We start from the raw sequence: 20,772 nt of genomic DNA, 5'->3' as shown, positions 1-20,772 counted from the left end.
GAAACAGTAGAGGTCAGAACACAGTATGATGACATTCAGAACATCCTGAATGAAAATAAAAACCTGTCAACCAATAATTATATGTCTAGCAAAAATACCCTTCAAGAATGAAGGTAAAATAGTCATTATCACACGAATTAAAGCTAACAAGTTTATTGCCAGCAAACTTGCTCTGTAATATATGCTAAAGGAAGCGCTTTAGGCTAAAGGGAAAAGACATCAAATGGAGACTGGATATATAAAAAAGAAGTAGTGTAAATAAAAATGCAGATACTGACTTCTTTAAAGGACATATGACTACTTCCTCTTCCCCCGAAATTAAGTCTTAAAGCCTAAATCCATAGAGCACAGCAAGGCAGAGGAGCAGGGTGGACTGGCATGCTGGAACCCAAGTGGGATGAGCAGGGCAAGCATGAAAAAGAGAGGAAACTGATAATACATGGAGGGACTGATCAAATAAATATATATGTTTAAGATAATGGAAGTCAGTTTTATTCTAAGAAGGGAGTCACAAATACAGAAAGGGAAGAGCAGAATTAACCTAGTGGTATTAGATTGGAATTGAAGATATAAATATGAACTCATGTATTTCAATGTCTTTATTTATAGAAATATAGATGTAAATGTTTATGTATGTACATATACATTACATTGTATATACAAGTATACACTGTTATACTTGTACATGTACGTATGTGAGTATGCACACATATATGCATATGTACACCTATATATAGGCACACATATACACATATATTCCCTAGCTGTTTCCCATATCAAATATGGAATACTTTCAACATCAAAATAAATGATGATGAAAGATAACCCACTAACAAATAACACACTAAATAAACCAGGAGCCCATTCTGATATAAAGAAATAATTTGATAGTTTGACATAGAATGGGATATTTACAGAGTTTCAAAGAACTTTCCACAAAAATATGTATTGATCACAAAGATGAAAGGAGTAACTTTTACATGGAGAAATCCTGGGAATAATAGGGGTTGGTAAATGATTACTCTCAAATGATCAAATTGTTCCAAATTTTAAAAAGTTATTTAAATTGTATTCGCAATTTTTCTGTAAGTTTTAAATTATTTCACAATAAAAATTACATAAGTCCATATAAATAATGTTATATTGATAGTGGTGTAACATGTGTAGATGTTATATATTTGACAACATTACAAAGTGCTGTACAGGAAGGAAAATGGAATTATACTGCTGCAAAATCCTTACATTTTATAGGAAGAAGTGCAATATTTATTCTAAGTAGACTGTGATAAATTAGAGGTAAATATTATAATACCTGAGCAGTCACTAAAAAAAAAAATCAAAGCAGTATAGCTAAAATGCATACAGAAGAAACTACAAAGAAACATGAAAGAGACAAAGACAGAGTAAAAGGATGGAAAATGATATACCACACACACAGTGACCTTAAGAAAGCCAGAGTGAGGGTCACCTGGGTGGTTCACTCAGTTAAGCATCTGCCTTCAACTCAGGTCATAATCCCAGGGTCCTGGAATCCACCCTGAGTTGGGTTCCCTGCTCAGCAGGAATCTACTTCTCCCTCTCCCTCTCCACCCCCCTCCCCTGCTGGTGCTCTCTCTCTCTCAAATAAATAAATAAAATCTTTAAAAAAAGAGGGGTGCCTGGGTGCTCAGTCATTAAGTGTCTGCCTTCAGCTCAGGTCACGATCCCAGGGTCCTAGGATTGAGCCTCGCATCAGGCTCTCTGCTCCGATGAGAGCCTGCTTCTCCCTCTACTTCTCCCCCTGCTTGTGCTGTCTCTCTGTGTCAAATAAATAAAATCTTAAAAAAAAAAAAGCCAGAGTAACTATATAATTAGACAAAGAGGACTTTAAAACAAGAAGTATTATTAGAAATATATTAAGGAGGGTCAGTTCAAATGGGCCAATTCAACAAAGAGGAACAGTAATCATAAATGTATATGCCACCTAATAACAGTGTTTTAAAATATGAGGCAAAAAAATGACAGAATCAGAGGGGAAAACAGACAAATACACAATCCAAGTTGGAGATTTTAACAACCTTCTCTCAGTAACTGATAGAAAAATTAGGCAAAAATTAATAAGGGTACAACAGATTTGATCAAATGTACCAACCACCTAAATCTAGTGGGCATTTACAAAACACCACACTACCCAACAATGATAGAACATGTTCTTTTTAAGTGTACATGGAACTTTGGCCAAGACAGACCATATGCTGAGCCATAAAATAAGTCTAAATAAATGTCAAAAGTTGAAACTTACAAACTGCTACCTAATCATAACACAATTAATTTAGAAACCATTAACAAATGATATATCTACGAAAACATCTGTAAATCTTAAAACAAAACATTAAAACATTTAAAACTGAATGATAATGAAAATACAACATATCAGAATTTGTGGGATGGAGTGAAGCAGTGTAGTTCATATTCAAAAAGATAAAAGATGTAAAGTCAATGGTCAAGGTTTCCATCTTAAGATAGAAAAATCAAGCAACTTAAACACAAAAATCACGGACAGAAGCAAATACAGCAAGGCTATGAGCTGTCACCACGTCTATTCAGCTTGTACTTGAGGCCCTACCAGAACAATAAGGCAAGATAAAGAAATAAAAGCATAAAAATCAGAATAAAAAAAGTACAACTGCCTCTGTTCACAAGTAATTTCTTTATGTAGAAAATCCTAAGAAATCTAGCAAATATTAGAAAATGAATTTAGAAACGTAATGAAATATGAGACAAAAACCAACCATATTTCTATATACCAGCTGCAAACAACTGAAAAATGAGAACAAGAGAAATATGCAATTAAAAGACCCCATTAAGGATATGAATACACAAGCCACAGATAGTGAGAAAATATTAATCAGTACATTAATTTGATAAAAGAGCTGTATACAGAATAAAGAATTCATACAAGTCCATAATAAAAAGACAATTTTTTTTTTTTTAAGATTTTATTTATTTATTTGACAGAGAGAGAGATAGCGAGAGCAGGAACACAAGCAGGGGGAATGGGAGAGGGAGAAGCAGGCTTCTTGCCGAGCAGGGAGCCCGATGTGGGACTCGATCCCAGGACCCTGGGATCATGACCTGAGCCGAAGGCAGACGCTTAACGACTGAGCCACCCAGGAGCCCCAAAAAGACAATTTTTAAAAATTTTTTTTTTAAGATTTTATTTATTTGAGAGAGAGAGAATGAGAGACAGAGAGCATGAGAGGGAGGAGGGTCAGAGGAGAAGCAGACTCCCTGCTGAGCAGGAAGCCCGATGTGGGACTCGATCCCGGGACTCCAGGATCATGACCTAAGCCGAAGGTAGTCACTTAAACAACTGAGCCACCCAGGAGCCCCTAAAAGACAATTTTTAAAATAGTCAAGGGGCACCTGGGTGGCTGAGGTGGTTAAGTGTCCAACTCCTGATTTTGGCTTAGGTCATGATCTCAGGATCCTGAGATCCAGCCATTAGTTGGGCTCTGTGCTCAGTGGGAAGTCTGCTTGAGATTCTCTCTCTCTCTCTTTCCCTCTCCCTTTGCCCCTCCTCCAACTCATACTCTCTCTCTAAAATAAATAAATAAATTTTTAAAATAATAAAAACTAAAAAGAGTTAAAAGAGTTCACAAAGCAAGTTATATGAATGGACAGTTAAGCACAGGAAAAAATGTTCAACATCATTAGTCATCGGTGAAATGTAACGACAGCCACTATGAAATACCTCCACATATCCACTAGAATCATTCACATTAACAAGTCTAATATCATCAAATATTGCAAGTATGTGAAACAACAGATTTGTCTGTCAGATACTGGTGGAGGGAGTGTAAAATGGTACAATTCCTTTGGAAAAAAGCTGGCAGTTTCTTCTGTAGTTTAGCATATTCTATGAAAAAAATATATATATCGAAGAGAAATAAAAACGTATCTCCAGACTTTCACAAGATTGTTCACAGAAGCCTTATTCATAATAGCCCAAACTGCAAACAACCTTCAAGTCCATTAACAGTTAAATGGATAAACAAATTGTGGCATATTCACACAATGGAATTCTGCTATTACAGGTTGAACTGGGCCCCCCAAGAACATAGAGTGAAGTCTTAACCACCAATACCTATGAATGTAACCTTATCTCGAAACAAGGTTTTAGCAGAGGTAATTAAGATGTAAACTGAGATGAGGTCATAGTGGAGTAGAGTGGGCCTTTAATCCAACATAAGGGGTGTCTTTATAAAAAGAGGAGGAGAAAGACAAAAATATAGGGAGTAGGCTCTGGGACTATAGAGGCAGAGAATGGCATGTGTTGTCTACAGGTCAAGGAACAACAAAAATTGCGGGCAACACCAGAAGCTAAGGCGAAAGCTAAAGAGAAGGGCAGAGAACAGACTGTGCCCCACATCTTCAGAGAGGTTGCTGACACCTTGACTTCTAGTCTCAACTGTGAGAAAATAAATTTCTGCTATCTTAAGCCACTGGGTTTTGGGGTACTTCATTACAGCAGCCTTAGTAAACTAATACAAACTACCCAATAATAAAAGGAGAGAAACTACTGAAATACCAGATGAATCCCAAAAATACTATGTTCAGTGAAAGAAGCTAAACCCAGAACTAATCTATGACACAGAACATCAGAACCATGGTTGCTTTTGGCCACAGACAGCAAGTCATGGAAGTGACAAGACGGGGAAAAAGCTTGAAAACGTTTTCTGAGTTACGTTTTCTTTTTTTTAAAGATTTTATTTATTTAACAGAGAGAGAGACACAGTGAGAGAGGGAACACAAGCAGGGGGAGTGGGAGAGAGATAAGCAGGCTTCCCGCCGAGCAGGGAGCCCGATGTGGGGCTCGATCCCAGGACCCTGGGATCATGACCTGAGCCGAAGGCAGATGCTTAATGACTGAGCCACCCAGGCGCCCCTGAGTTACGTTTTCTGAGTTGACTAAAATGTTCTCTCTCTTGATTACTGTGAGGTTATAAAGTTAGCATTTGTCAAACCTCACTGAGTTGTACACTTAAAGTTCTGTGCATATAGTTCAAAGGAAAAAATCTGTAATTAAATATTAAACTCTAGTTAGTAGCTATGCTTTCTGTAGAAGTTTAGGTTACAAATCTGAAAACATTTTCTGTGTACTCTAGGCTTAAGCAAAGGATAGTAAAAGCCAGGTCTCTCATTATTAGAGAAGAGAGTTATAAATACAGAAAAAAAAAAAAAGACGGCAACAGCAAACCTTGTCGTGGTGAATTGGAATGGAAGGTTATCAGTATGAATTCCTGTTTTTTAATACAGATAGATAGCTACCAAGTAAGAAAAGGGGATGAAGAATAACAGGCATTTTCCTTCACATATCTTTCTATCTTTCTGGATCTGAAAAGGCAAAAAGTAAGGGTGTAAGTTAAAGGAATAAGAATATACTTCACTACCCACTGCCCCTCCACCAACCCTCAATTTGTTTCCTATAGCAAAGAGTCTCTGATTATTTGTCTCCCCGAGACAGGGTAATTGTGTGAATGGCATTAAGGAGCGCTGGTGATGTGTTCAGCACTGGGTGTTAGACGCAACTGATGAATTACTGAACTCTACATCTGATACTAATGATATACTATATGTTGGCTCTTTGAATTTAAATTTAAAAAAAAAAAAACTGTCCAGAAATGGGGATTATAATATCTCTAATGTTAATTCCAAGCAGACTGTTATTTTAATTTCTAAAGATAATTGGTACTGCATAGTAAATTCGTATGTTAAATATAAGTATGTGAAGTCTATTTAGTTTTAAAATATATTATCTGTATGCAATTAATTTCAATAAAAATTCTGGAAGTAAAAAAAAAAAAAAAGAATACACTTCACTAATGGAGATGGTTCCCTTGAATGGATTCTCATTCAATGTGTGGTGAGACTTTTTATTTCTAATGGTTTGTGAAATATACTAATTGTGGTGTATCTAAATTATTATTTTTTTCAGACCTAAGAAGGATAGACTTATAGGATAAGGAATGAAGAATGAAAACTTTTTTAAAGTTTCAGTCTATCTTGGTAGTTGTCTAGCCTAGCCAGGTTAATCACTGCCTAATGAAAACATTCTTAGGTAGATATTTATTACTAAACTACCTTCAGTCTTTCTTGGATGTCTTATGCATTTACCTGTTGATAGGTAGCAAATGGAGATGACCTATTTTAATCCAAGGTAAAGTAATTTACATTTTTTTAAAAAGAGTAAGTAAATTAGCTTTTTTTTTCTTTTAGCTCTCAATTTTCTGTTCAGTTTCACAGAAAATTAGTATATTTGACAGGGCTTTTATTTTGAGAAATACAAGGTATTCTATTCCCTAAGTACATTAACATTAGTAAATGCCTCAAAATCAAATTTTCTTTTCTCCAAAATTATACTCCATTTTTTTTTCCCCTCTCTCTTTCTGTCTTTCTCTATCTTTTTTTTTTTTTTTTTTTGGAATTAATAATCAAGTATACAAATGTAAAAGCCATCAAAATTAGAATACTCAGTCTGCTAAATGATGAATCAAATCAATAATCTGCACAGCATCCCTAAGTAGTGATATGTAAGAAATCAATCTGGATTTTGACAGCCCTCCTTCTTAGGTCATATCACTGTGTATAGAAGCCAGTCCAGTAAATATAAATCAGTGAGAGTTGGTAGCTGCTATGCCAAATTGTACTGATTTCATTTGTTAAACTACTACTGGAATGATATCTACCTGCAAACAGAGTAAGAGAGAGCATACAAAGAAAAACACACAGGACGAAAGGTCCAGCACCTTACCATCCACAGGTTTGACCTCAGCTGGTATCTGCTCTTCCTGTCCTCCCATGCTGCCTATGCTGTTCTCTTTAATGCTTTCTATTTCCCGCAAGAAATCCTCCATGGAGGTGCTGTCTATGGAGGCTTGTGAGTGGGAGCGGCTAAATGCAGAAGAATGTAGAGATTCATTGGAGAGCATCCTGTTAATTCTTCGGCAGCGAGGAATAGATTTTCTGCAGAAAGAATAATATGTTAATAAAAATCAGTCTTTTATGTTTTAAATCACAAAATAAAATTTAGGTTTAAAATCAATGCAGAATGGAGTTAAGTGTGACATAGAGGGGTCTAAGAGAATTATCTCCATTTAGTGGTGGCCCTTCTTTTTTATTCTCTATAATTCATAATGACTTTGTGGCTACATAGGAATCACCCTGAAAATACTTTTTATAATTTTCACACAATCATAAAGTATGAAGTTACCTGTATTAGCCAAAACATATAGTTCAAGCCAGTATCTCTAATGAACACAGATGCAAAAATCTTCAACTATTAGCAAACTGAATTCAACAATACATTAAAAGAATCATTCACCACCACCACCATGTGGGACTTATTCCAGGGATGCAAGGATGGCTCAATATCTGCAGATCAATCAACATGATATATCACATTAACAAAAGAAAGGATGCAAACCATATGATCATCTCAAAAGATGCAGAAAAAAACATTTTAAAAAATTCAATATCCATTCACGATAAAACCTCTTAACAAAATGGGTATAGAGGGAACATATCTCAACATAATAAAGGCCATATATGACAAAGCCACAGCTAACATCATACTCAATGGTGAAAGGCTGAAAATTTTTCCTCTAAGATCAGGAAAAAATAAGGATGTCCACTCACACTTTTATTCAATACAGTACTAGAAGTCCTAGTGACAGCAATTGGGTAAGAAAAAGATATGAGGCTTCCAAATATGTAAGGAAGAAGTAAAACTGTCCGTATGTGCAGATGACACGATACTACATATAGAAAACCCTTAAAAATGCCACCAAAAACTATTAGAATCAATCCATGAATTCAATAAAACTGCAAGATACAAAATAAATACACTGAAATCTGTAGTGTTTCTTTTCTTTTTAAAAGATTTTATTTATTTATTTCAGAGAGAGAGAGAGAGAGATAGCACGCACAAGTAGGGGCAGACAGGCCAAGGGAGAGGAAAAAGCAGACTCCCCCCTGAGCAGGTACCCTGATGTGGGGCTTGATCCCAGGACCCTGAGATCATGACCTGAGCTGAAGGCAGACGCTTAACCGACCGAGCCAAAGAGGCACCCTGTAGTGTTTCTATACACTAATAATGAACTAGCAGAAAGAGAAATTAAGAAAATAATCCTATTTACAATTGCATCAAAAGGAATAAACGACCTAGAAATAAATTTAACCAAGGAGGTGAAAGACCTGTACTTTGAAACTTAAGACACTGATGAGAGAAGTTAAAGATGACACAAATAAATGGAAACATACACCATACTCATGGACTGGAAGAATTAAGAGTTAAAATGTCCATACTACCCAAGCAATCTACAAACTCAATGCAATCCCTATCAAAATACTAGTATTTTTCACAAAACTAAAACAAATAACCGTAAAACTTTAATGGAACCACAAAAGAACCCGAAGACAAAGCAATCTTGAGAAAGATAAGTTGGAGGTATCACAACCACAGATTTCAAACTATATTACAAAGCTATAGTAATCAAAACAGTATGGTACTGCCACAAGACACATAGATCAATGGAACAGAATAGAAAGCCCAGAAATTAAGACCACACGTATATGGTCAATTAATCTATGACAAAGGAGGCAAGATTATACAGACAAAGGGGAAAAGACAGTCTCTTCATTAAATGGTGTTGGGAAAACTGGACAGGTGCATGCAAAAGAATAAAACTGAACCACCTTCCTATACCAAGACACAAAAATAAACTCAAAATGGATTAAAGACTTAAATGTAAGACCTGATACCATAAAACTCGTAAAAGAAAACACAGGCAGTCACCTCTTGGACATCAGTCTGAGTAGTATTTTTTTGGATGTGGCTCCTCAGGCAAGGGCAACAAAAACAAAAATAAATAACTGGCACTCCATCAAACTAAAAAGCTCTGGACAGTGAAGGAAACAGCAAAACAAAAAGGCAACCTATTAAATGGGTAAAGATATTTACAAATGACATATCTCGTAAGGAGTGTATGGTACATACTGGAAGGCTGGTTTATGCAAGCATGACCTGAATGTCCCTGTTAATCACTATCTTGAGATCTTGTCCTCCTTCTATATTCCCATCAAACAGAATGGATAGGACATGTTGTTCAGTGCTCAAGGTTAGGGACTCCAGGGGTGGCCAACCCAGAGTGTCTCCCTTGTAACAAAGACTGTCTGGATGGCAGGACTTGATCTCCTTCCAACACTGGCTGTGCAAGGAAGGGAAGGGCTACAGATAGTTGCTAGGCTAGTTGCTATACTATAAAAGCTTACTGCAAATAGATTCCAGAAGTGGATGCTTTGTCCAGTTGGCTGCTGCTGGACATCCTCTAAGTTGCCCCCATAAACCTACGTCTTGATCCCTGTCTCTGGGTCATTTCTTCAGTCTTGCCAGACCATCATCCACCCTTGGCTTAGAGTGTCCTGGGGTGTGGCTACACAAGGGGTTAATATCCAAAATACATAAAAAATTCATAAAACTCAACACCAAAAAAAAAAAAGTCCAAATAAAAATGGGCAGAGGAACTAAATAGATACTTTTCCAAGAAAGACATACAAAGTGGTCAAAAGACACATAAAAAGATGCTCAACATCATTAATCATCAGGGAAATGCAACAAAACCACAATATCACCTCACACCAGTCAGAATAGTATCAAAAAGACAAGAAATAATAAGTGTTGGCAAGAATGTGGAGAAAAGGGAACCCCTGTGTACTGTTGGTGAGAATATACATTTGTGAAGCCACTACAGAAAAAGAATATGAAGGCTCTTCAAAAATTTACAAATAAGAATACCCTACAATCCAATAATTTTACTTCTAGGTATTTACCTGAAGAAAATTAAAACACTAATTTGAAAAGATATGTGCACCCCTACATTTATTGCAGCATTATTTATAACAGCCAAGATGTGGAAGCAACCTAACTGTCCATTGATAGATGAATGGATAAAGAATGTCACACACACACACACACACACACATACACCCACATGTGATATGGAATATTATTCAGACTTAAAAAGAATAAAGTCTTGCCTTTCCAACAACATGAATGGACCTAGAGTGTATTATGCTAAGTGAAATAAGTCAGAGAAAGACAAATACCATATGATTTCCCTTATATGTGGAATCTAAAAACCAAAACAAATGAACAACTAACAAAAAACCAGACTCTTAAATACAGAGAACGAACTGGTGGTTGACAGAGGGGAGGGGAAGAGGGCCATGGGTGAAATAGGTAAAGGGGATTAAAAGGTACAAAATTCCAGTTATAAGTCACAGGGATGAAAAGTACAGCATGGGGAATATAGTCAATAATATTGTAATAATGTATGGAGACATACAGTGACTACACTTATCATGGTGAGCATTTTTGTATATGTTATAAATATACAAATGTCAAATCACTGTGATGGATACCTTACACCCATGTTTCTGTGGGGATGAGGGAATGGGAAGTTTTTGTTTAATAAGTATAGAGTTTTAGTTTTATGAGAGAAAAAGAGTTCTGGAGAGAGGTAGTAGAGATGGTTACGACAATCTGAATGTACTTGATACCACTGAGCTGCATGCTTAAAAAATGGTTAAGATGGGGGCGCCTGGGTGGCTCAGTCATTAAGCGTCTGCCTTCGGCTCAGGTCATGATCCCAGGGTCCTGGGATCGAGTCCCACATCGGGCTCCCTGCTCAGCAGGAAGCCCGCTTCTCCCTCTCCCACTCCCCCTGCTTGTGTTCCTGCTCTCGCTATCTCTCTCTCTGTCAAATAAATAAATAAAAAATCTTTAAAAAAAAAATGGTTAAGATGGTAAATTTTATCTTACATGTATTTTATCAGAATTTAAGATTTTATTTATTTTATCAGAATTTTTAAAAAATGACAGAAAATTGGGGGGCTAGGTGGCTCAATCAGTTGAGTAGCTGACTCTTGATCTCAGCTCAGGTCTTGATCTCAGGATCTCAAGTTCGAGCCCTGCACTGGGCTCCACACCGGGCATGGAGCCTACTTAAAAAAAAAATTGAAAAATATATTTTTAAAAAGTTGGCTGCTGAAATAACGAGATAGTGTGAAGAAATAATCTGTGACATTAAATAGAAAGACCCTACATTAGGATGAGGAAGGGGGCACTGACCCGGAATACAGAGACCCATAGTCAGTTCAGGGAGAATTGGATCACCACTAAGGGTAGGGTACAACCAAAGAAGAGGGCAGTGTGGGCTCCTGTTATCTAGGAGGGCCACAAAAGGACCACTGCCAATCTTGAAGACACACAACTGAGCAGAGCATGCAGCAGCTTCATGGGGCACTTTCTCATGGAGTTGCTGCAAGGACTAAATAAATTAGCATGTGTGTGCACTTAGAACATAAAAATATCCAACAAATGTTAGTTTAAAAAACAAGAGACACAATGGAGGACATACATGCCAAAATGCTGGAATTCTGAGAAATTTTGAAGATTTGCATAAAAATAAAATAAAATATTTTTATGTGAGGCAGTGATGTGTTAAGGCATCTTATTGTTGTGGTAATAATTTTGCAATATATACATGTATCAAATCAGCATATCATGCATCTTAAATTTAACCCAATGTTATATGTCAAATATCTCAATAAAACTGCAATAAATTCAAAATATATTTGAGTTCCAAGACATACGATTGACAAATACAGTATTTCCTAGGAACAATGTTTGATTAACAAGAACACTTCGGTCCCCAACCATGAATAACTGAGCTACTTTATGCAGTATGATCTTCTGTTCTTGCTCTTACGTTATTTTCTTTTTAATTTTCCAATTTGGAGTGGGTATGAAACTTCTTTCAAAGAATTTCAAGTATACCTTCTTATCCTGGGGTTCAGGTAGAGTTGAACCAAAAGGCTGAGACTACCTCTTAACTAATGTGCAGTCTGAGCTGTTACACCCCAAACAAGAACTCCCAGATGGAAAGAGGCAACCAAAGCAATGGCATAGCAATGTCCAACTGTGGCATTATGACTCACTTAGGACAGTTTCATTTTAATATACACAGCAGCGGTGGACTGCTATGGAATGTAGCCATGTCCTACAGCATATACTCTAGTAGAGAAACATCTACTTATAAGCTGCAATCAGCTGCCACTGCTTACACAGCCTTCATATACCATATTCAGAAAAAAATATACAGATGCCCAAAACTTTCCCTATTTCTGGATGTTTATTGGGTTTATTTCTTTCAAAATGAATATTCTTGACTTTGAAAAATTTACAGTATTAATGGCATACATGGATCAAGTTTTTAAAAACTATAATGCAGTACTGTAAGCATAAAATTTAAATAATACACAATTTATAAAGTGGAAATTGAAGGTCTTCTCCTCCATCTGTATCACATCAGTACTTTTCTATAAGCTGTTTTGTTTTCCCATGCAAAAACATGTCATAGATATTTTTTCCATGCCAATAGAGAAATACCACCTCAACTACTGCATGGAATAGCATAACTTACCTTAGAAATTAAGCAAACATGCAGATATATACCCAAGCACTGAAAAAGTTTGAAGAAATGGGAAATTTGAGAAATAATAAGTGAATCTTAGAACAGGAGGAGCAGGGGTGCCTGGGTGGCTCAGTTGTTAAGCGTCTGCCTTCGGCTCAGGTCATGATCCCAGGGTCCTAGGATTGAGCCCCGCATCAGGCTCCCTGCTCGGCAGAAGCCTCCTTCTCCCTCTCCCACTCCCCCTGCTTGTATTCCCTCTCTTGCTGTCTCTTTCTCTGTCAAATAAATAAAATCTTTAAAAGAAAAAAAAGAACAGAAGGAGCATACACATTTAGAGCTAATAATGATAATTTTAGTTACAGCACACAGTTCCTTACTCATGTAAAGGTTACATTGGTGGAATCTCAAAGAAGGGATCATCATAACCTTCTGTTGGGGCAAGGAAAACAGATGCACAATATGGGTCATGAGCATCTGAGTGACACACTGGTTCATTCTGAGATAATCCACCCAAAGAATTCTATAAATGCAGTGATCAACTATTTTTTTTGGCAAAGAAGTCAGACAGTATTTTTGGGACAAGCACTTTTAAGAGTTCTCACTTCTTTAGTTAGGGATCCAAATATTTCCCCCTTCAACCCGGAGTAGAGGCCATGACCTTCAGTCTTAAAATATTACATAACTGTGATCCTCAGGCTCACCCAACACTTTGATGAGACTTAATCTGTAGCTTCATACCTCACCATATTAGGATAAATAGAGCTTAATCTTCTTAAACTGTTTGTATTTTTTAATTCCAACACAATACCAGGAAAACATTACATGAAAAACAGAATGCAATTGTATTACACAGCAACTTTTGTTGGGAAAACACCATTAGGTTTCAAATTAGATTTTAAGTGCATGGTAATTCCCATAAATTCAAAGTGGCATTAAAAAAAGATTTTATTATTCCATTTACCCTTCCATTATCTTTCTAGAAATAATTTGTATTATGTAGTAATGATTACTGGAGCTTTAGAACTTATTATTGTCTACCCTGAATTAGTATTTTATAACTTGAGAACAACATAAATACCTCACAGTAGTATAACTCTCTCTCCACCTGTCAATGGACTTTTAAATAGTCAATAATCTTTTTAAAAATTAAATAAGTAGTCTTTTATATTTATCTTTTATGGTGCTCTTTTATTTCTTCCCATATGTCCCTGTACCCATAACAGATCATTTGCAATCAGCTTTGAGAACTTCATTTGGCATTTCCTCTTTTTTTCCTTAGCATTTGTTGTACTGTGTATCTGCTGCCAACAAACTCCTTTAGATTTCTTTCTGAATACATCTTTAATTTCTTTTCAGTTTGCTGAATTTGTTTACTGGGCAAAGAATTCTAGGCTAGCAGTTTTTATTGTTTTTTAAGACCTTTTATAGATGTCATTCCATTGTCTTCTGGACTCTTGAATCTGATGAGAAGTCCATTATAATTCTTATTGAGATTCTTCTAAATATAATGTCTTTTTTTTCTAGATGCTTTTCATAAATTTTCTCTTTCTCTTTTGTTTTTAGCAGTTTAATTATGAAATGCCTATGTTGTGGTTTTGTTTTTATTCTGCTTGAGGTTTATGGAATTTCTTAAATCTGTGGGTCAATGTCTTTCATCAATTTTGAACTATTACCCATTTTTTCTTCTTCTTTTTTTTTTTTTTTTTTTTTGGTCCCATTCTCTCTCTCTTCTTCTCTTTGAACTCCAATAACATGAATGTCAGCCATTTGATATTGTCCCAAATGTCCCTCATGGTCTTCTTTGCTTTTTCCCCCACTCTTTCTCATTCTTCAGTTGAATTTCTACTACCCTGTCTTCAAGTTCACTTTTCTTTTCTTCTACACATCTAGACTGCTGTTAAGTCCATCCAATGAATGCTTCAATTCTGATATTTTTTCATAAGACATATGTCAAATTAGTTTTTTAGAGATTCTATTTCTCTGTTGACATTATTCATCTTTTATCCATTTTATGCAACTTTTCCTTTGATTCCTTTAACAATTATCATTGTTATTTAAAAGTTCTTGTCTCTTAATGCCAAAGTCTGTGCCATCAGTATGCCTGCTATAGTGATCAAATACCAGTCAACTGTGTATGATACAGGTCACATTTTCCCTTTCTTTTACTAACTCATAACTTTTTGTTGTGTGGCAGACATTGTTTTTAAAAGAAGTCTAGGAAACTGGAATTAATAGTAATTTCCCTTTTCTTCTGTCTAGAAATTAGAGTAAGACACAGATCACTTCACTCTAATTAGGAGTTGAGCTGGGTCTGGGCTGTATTGCAACTTTAATCAGTTTTATGTTACCTCTGGGTCTAAATGCTTTAAATGCCCTGTGTGTTTACAGCCCCCCACCCCCACCACTAAGGAGGGCTTTAGGTTAAACACCATGGGACTAAGAACTCTGATTTAGAGCCTAACCCCCAGCCTCCTATGTTGTTGGGCTCTCAGCAAACATCTCAAGGGAGAGAATTATCAGGTGTGGAGGTCCCTGCATTTGGGGCTTCAACAGATTCCAATCTGCTGTGCCAGTGTAGGCAGCCATTAACAGCTGTACTGGTATCTCCTTGCCCCAGCAGAGGCCCTCCACCCAAGCAGGTATGATCATCTGCCCAGAAGTGCAAAGACTCAGGGTGAGAAATATGCCCAGGGAGGGAAATGACAGCTGGGCTCTGTCACCTAGGAAGAGCTCTGCCCTCCCTGAGATTTATCTCCTTTAGATGGTGTGTCCAGAGCTCTCCACCAGTTTTTAAAACATATCACGTTTACATTTATCCTTCATTCTCTAGTTGTTACAGTGGTAAAGAGTCAGCCACCATGTAGTCTATGCCCTAACTGAAAGTAGAACTCCCACAGAACAATGTAAATGTATCAGATTTCTTTTAACATTGTATTTGCTAATGAACTGCTAGTTCTGTCTAACCCAAGTTCAGTTCTGAGTATATTCCATAGAATATTTAAAAAGACATAGATCTTGCTAAGAAATATTCTATGGGCCCTTACTGTCTCTTGTAAAGAATTTCATAGATATCAATTTACTACCATACACATTACATCATTTGATCCTTACATTAACACCATAAAGCAGCCAAAGCAAGAATTCATGTCTCATTATATAATGAGGAAAACAGTTACTGACAGCAAAGTGGAGACACATAATTTCCCACTGCAATTACAATAAAATGCAAATGCTCTTCTAGGACTTCATGGCCCAGCACGTTCTGTCCTCAAACTGCTTCTGCAGTCACACCTTCTATCACTCTCCCCAGCATTAGCACTAGGCATGCTAATCTTTTCTCAGTTTCTCTAAAAAGCCAAGCTGTTTCTTCCCTCAGGAAATTTTCTCTTACTGCTTTTTCTGCCTGGAACATTCTCCTACTATTTCCATGCCAAGATGCTTCTCATCATTCAGCTCCCAAGGTAAATGTCACCTCCTCGGGGGATCTTTTCCTAGCCATCCTAAATTAGCATTCCTCCAGTTATCCATCATCTCAGCTTTCTGCATTTCCTTCTTCCCATCCATCAACAACTTACACTTTATCTACTCACTTACTTCATTTTTTGGGAATGATTTTCCCCAGTAGAATATAGAGGAACCATGTCTGTCTCATTTACACAGTATCTGGCCAGTAACAGAACTCAGAAATATTTGCCAAATGAATGACTAGTGACAGCGGAGCCAGAATATAAATTCAAACCTTTTCAATCCTGTCCAAATGCTTTCCCTACAATAATCTTTCTTAATTTCAAAAGCCCCCTTGGGTATTAGTGTTTCTGTGTATAGCTATACATATCTTTATACCATAGAAGAAATATAATGTGGTGAGTTTAAGAAAAACTATGAAGCCAGCTGGCGCAGGTTTCAATGTGGGCTCTAACGCTTTCTGGATCTATGACCTTCAGAGCAAGCTACTGAACCTCTGTTCCTCCATTGCCTAATCTGTAAAACGGGAATATTAGTCATATACATGTCTGGGGGTTATTATAAGGATTGAGTTAATATATGTGAAATGCATGGTACATAGTAAGCCAATGTGTTGACTGCTATAATTTAATTTTTTAGCACACCTGTAACTAGACTTACAGTAAGGCTATAGTGGGTGCTAAAATATCATCAGGGCACTAAAATATCACTAGAAATATAATGAGATAAATGAAACTGCATTTATCAGAACTCCTCTCTGACCCAACTCCATTCCCAAGCCTTGTTTCCTCAACTCCCTTAGGCCACAAAGGGCCATCTGACACAGTTCTGGCCAGTCACATCAGAAAAATTCTTCCCCGTGTTTCAGAGAGATCTTTTGTTTTCCTGAAATAAGTGCTATCATTTTCTCTTTCTCCTTCTCCCTTTTTGGAATGTAGACGAGATGACTGATGCTTCAATAGCCATCTTGCAATGATGAGAGAAAAGCCAAGAAAACTGCAGAGATCAGCCTTGCCATTATCGAGTCTCAGAAATAAAATCAGATGCTGCCTATCTCTAGACTTCTAGAAATGTGAGGACAAGCTCCTAATTTTAAAAACAACTCTAATCTTTGTTGTTGTTATTGTTACTTGCAGCCCAAATGACTCCCAAATGATATAACTGGAAGGAATACTTCAATAACTCATTTGGAGTAGGGTGAGATTAGACACCTTCTCCACTCCACTAAGGGAATTATTCAAGTAAGAATACACTGTCTGCCTCCTAAAAGAAGTTGTGTCTAATGTAATGATCTTCAATTTAAAGAGCTACGAATTATGTGCCCTAATCCCATGTCTCGGTCTGGCCTTGATCGGTATACTATAGAGTTAAACTTCATTCCTGCTGACAATATCCCCGGCTAAATATACAGGGAATATATTCACATTGTTCTCAAATCAAATATATTCCAAGAGTATTAGGAAGAATATACCAAAATCAAAGATTTCCCCCTCCTCTTTCTGAAAGAAGGATTGAATTTTCCATTGTCACTGTCTTTGAATGATGCCAATGGCAGCACAGCATGGTCATCTAGAGAAATCATCTTGGATCCTGACCTCAAGTGAGCCTTTGCTGCAAGGCTCTTGCAAGTGAAATTGTTCACTCTGTGGGACAGACCCCAGGCATAGTCCCAGTAATGCAGCTGTTTGCCCTCTTAGCTCCCTCAGGAGGCCATTTAGATAAAGTAAGAAAGGAGACAAATCCCTTTGTTTTTAAGCTCTGACTTCTCAGAAATCTTTGGATTCTAACATGCTTATAAACAAGCTCAACTTGGATGTCTTGCAAAAAGCACCTAAAAGGCAAGGGTTATAAAGGGAGGCTATAGTTTCAGAGTAATAGAAGCAAGAACACAGAGCAGGTTCCCACTCTCTTTCTCAGGCTCAGTGACTCTGTCTTTCAATACCATCTGGCATCCTTCATTCTCCTCCTACCATCCCGGTTTTCTGTTCCTCTCTTGGCCTGCCTCACTCCTCTTTGGGGAACAAGGAGAAAGCTAATGAAACTATTCCATCAAAAGGTAAACAGGTCTGCCTGAACCTCTCTGTTGGCAGAAAAAAAATAGAGAAAAATGTGTTTGTAGATTAGGTGGAGGCTTAAAATAGCAAACAAATCTCAGTTACTCATCAGAGAATATTTGAAATGGTTTTGAAAGCTGGAAATTTTTTTAACTAACTGAGATTCCTATCAGCAATTAAATTCTTATGCATGTATACCTGTGAGTACAAGCACTGGACTAAGAAGGGGAAAAGTTGCAACCTGGAAAGAACAACATCCAACCATTAAACACTGAACCCCAGGAATTTACAAAGAAGGAGACTCAAATGAGACAAAAGCTCTTCTGCAAGAAAAAATGACAGAATCTTTTTTTGAGGGTAGGGGAAGGACAGCATGTTTTTCTGTATTTGTAGCTATAAAAGAAACTGAACGTCACATATTTGATTTTGAAAGTAATTTATGCCATGTTCTGTCTACTGCTTTACCAAGAAAAGGCCACTAAACCACATAATTAGAATACATCACTTATTTGGGTATATATAAACATACTCATGACAAAATCAACATATAATGTTTCTTAAATTTCCCCTATGTTGGTTGAGGGAAGGAGGAAATAGAGAGTGATTGCTAATGGGTACGGAGTTTCTTTTTGGCAAGATGAAAATGCTCTGGAATTAGTAGTGATGGTATCACAATTTTGTGACTGTACTAGAACCACTGAACTGTATACTTTATACTTTTAACTGTACATTTTAAAAGAGTGGATTTTATATTGTTCATCAATAACAAAATAATATGAGAAAAAATTACTTTTTAAAATTTTGATAATTAAAAGTGATTTGACACTGACAACACCAAACACTGGTGAGGATATGGAGCAAGAAAAATTTTCATTCATTGCTGGTGAGAATGCTAAAAAGTATAGTTACTTTGGAAGGCACTTTGGCAATTTCTTTTTTTTTTTTTTTTAGATTTTATTTATTTATTTGAGAGAGAGAGAATGAGAGGCAGAGAGCATGAGAGGAAGGAGGGTCAGAGGGAGAAGCAGACTCCCTGCTGAGCAGGGAGCCCGATGCGGGACTCGATCCCGGGACTCCAGGATCATGATCTGAGCCGAAGGCAGTCGCTTAACCAACTGAGCCACCCAGGCGCCCACTTTGGCAATTTCTTATAAAACTACACATACTCTTAACCATACAATATAGCAATCACTCTCCTTAGTATTTACCCAAAGAAGCTGAAAACATGTCTACACAAAAACTTGCACATGGATATTTATAGCAACTTTATTCATAATTGCAAAAATTTGGAAGCAATGAAGATGTCTCTTAGTAGGTGAATGGATAAACATGGTACATCAAAATAATGGAATATTACTCAGTGCTAAAAAGAAATGAGCTATCAAATCATGAAAAGACACGGAGGAACCTTCAATGTATATTCCTAAGTGAAAGAAAACAATCTGAAAAAGCTACATACCATATGATTCCAACAATATGACATTCTGGAAAAGGCAAAATTATGGAGATAGTAAAAAGAAAGTGGCTGTCAAGGGTTGAGGGGGTGTTGGGAGGGATGAAACACATGGAGCATAGAGGACATTTAGGGCAGTGAAAATATTCTGTATGATACTTTAATGATGTACACATTTGTCCAAATCCATAGAATGCACAATACTAATAATGAACTCTACTGTAAACTATGGACTTTCAGTGGATTACAATGGGTCAGTGTAGAGTCATCAATGTAGCAAATGTACCACTCTGGTAGGGGATGTTAATAATAGGGGAGGCTGTGCATGTGTGGTGCAGGAGGTATATGGGAAGTCTCTGGATCTTCCCCTCAATTTTGCTTTGAACCTAAAACTGCTCTTAAAAAAAAAAAAATCTTTAAAAAAGAAACACTTTGGGATTTCAAATAAGTTTTAAGAAATTAAAAAAAAAAAATCAAATTTTCAAAAAGGGCCATGGATAGAAAGATACTCCTATGAAAGGCTACTGGCTGTTTTAAGCAAAGTATAATAGTCACAGATGGGAAACAGTTTTACCCATTTGACTAATAATCCTCTAAACAGGTGACAGGTTAAATGTCTGTTTTTAAGGCAAAGGAAATCACCCAGTATGAACGTTTTATGTTCTATTTTAAAACCAATATACAGTTTATGAGTTTGATGTAGATACTGATTTTGGTGAAGCTCAGTCAATCCCATAAGTGACTCATCACATTATCCTCAAAGATATGTTAAAATTATTAGTGGAAAACTAGTTTGGTGACACCTGATCATTGCTTAGAGGCTCATGTTTTTTATTCAATTAGGAGATATCTAGGGAAAAAAAATCTATAAAACAGAATGTAAGCAAAAAGCAGCTTTCCCTTGCTCTTTAATAGAATTCTACACTTTATTCAGTGATCTATGTCATTAGAAGAGTCTTGGTGATTTATATATTTTGGGCTTCTAAAATCAGTCTTCTCCAAAAATCTAGATAAATTTCTTGAAGATTGTCTTTTTAAAGCTCAAAATTAAGTTACACATTCTCTCTATTGATTAGTGATCGGTTAGTACCAAATTTCAGTGTATATTTTTATTCTGTGGTTTTGAAGGGCCTGCTGTGGCCAGTATTACTATGCATGACTTTCAAAGCAACTGACCAGATGAGCCCCCAATCTCGTGTCATCTGAAAGTCTGCCTCTCTGGTGCTGTGATGATTTGCTGGAATGCAACCATGTAACCTTTCCTCCACATCTCTGGTCTCTATTT

General features: G+C 36.7%; 1 protein-coding gene across 4 annotated transcripts in view; it reads right to left on the bottom strand.

Moving 5' to 3' along the window:
- The window catches only part of ARHGAP28 (Rho GTPase activating protein 28), a 221,634-nt gene that overhangs the window by 97,121 nt on the left and 103,741 nt on the right, over window positions 1–20,772 (bottom strand). For all 4 annotated transcript variants that reach the window (XM_034995988.1, XM_034995989.1, XM_034995990.1 and 1 more), the window contains exon 2: window positions 6,794–7,005. In XM_034995988.1, the coding sequence (XP_034851879.1) occupies window positions 6,794–7,005 (212 nt within the window). The remainder of the gene's footprint in view (window positions 1–6,793; window positions 7,006–20,772) is intronic.

This window comes from Mirounga leonina, unplaced genomic scaffold, assembly GCF_011800145.1.
Source record: "Mirounga leonina isolate KUSES-001 unplaced genomic scaffold, KU_Mleo_1.0 Mir_93, whole genome shotgun sequence".
Lineage (NCBI taxonomy): Eukaryota > Metazoa > Chordata > Mammalia > Carnivora > Phocidae > Mirounga > Mirounga leonina.
The sequence above is the reverse complement of the archived record's forward strand: the minus strand, read 5'-3'. Positions and strand labels throughout refer to the sequence as shown.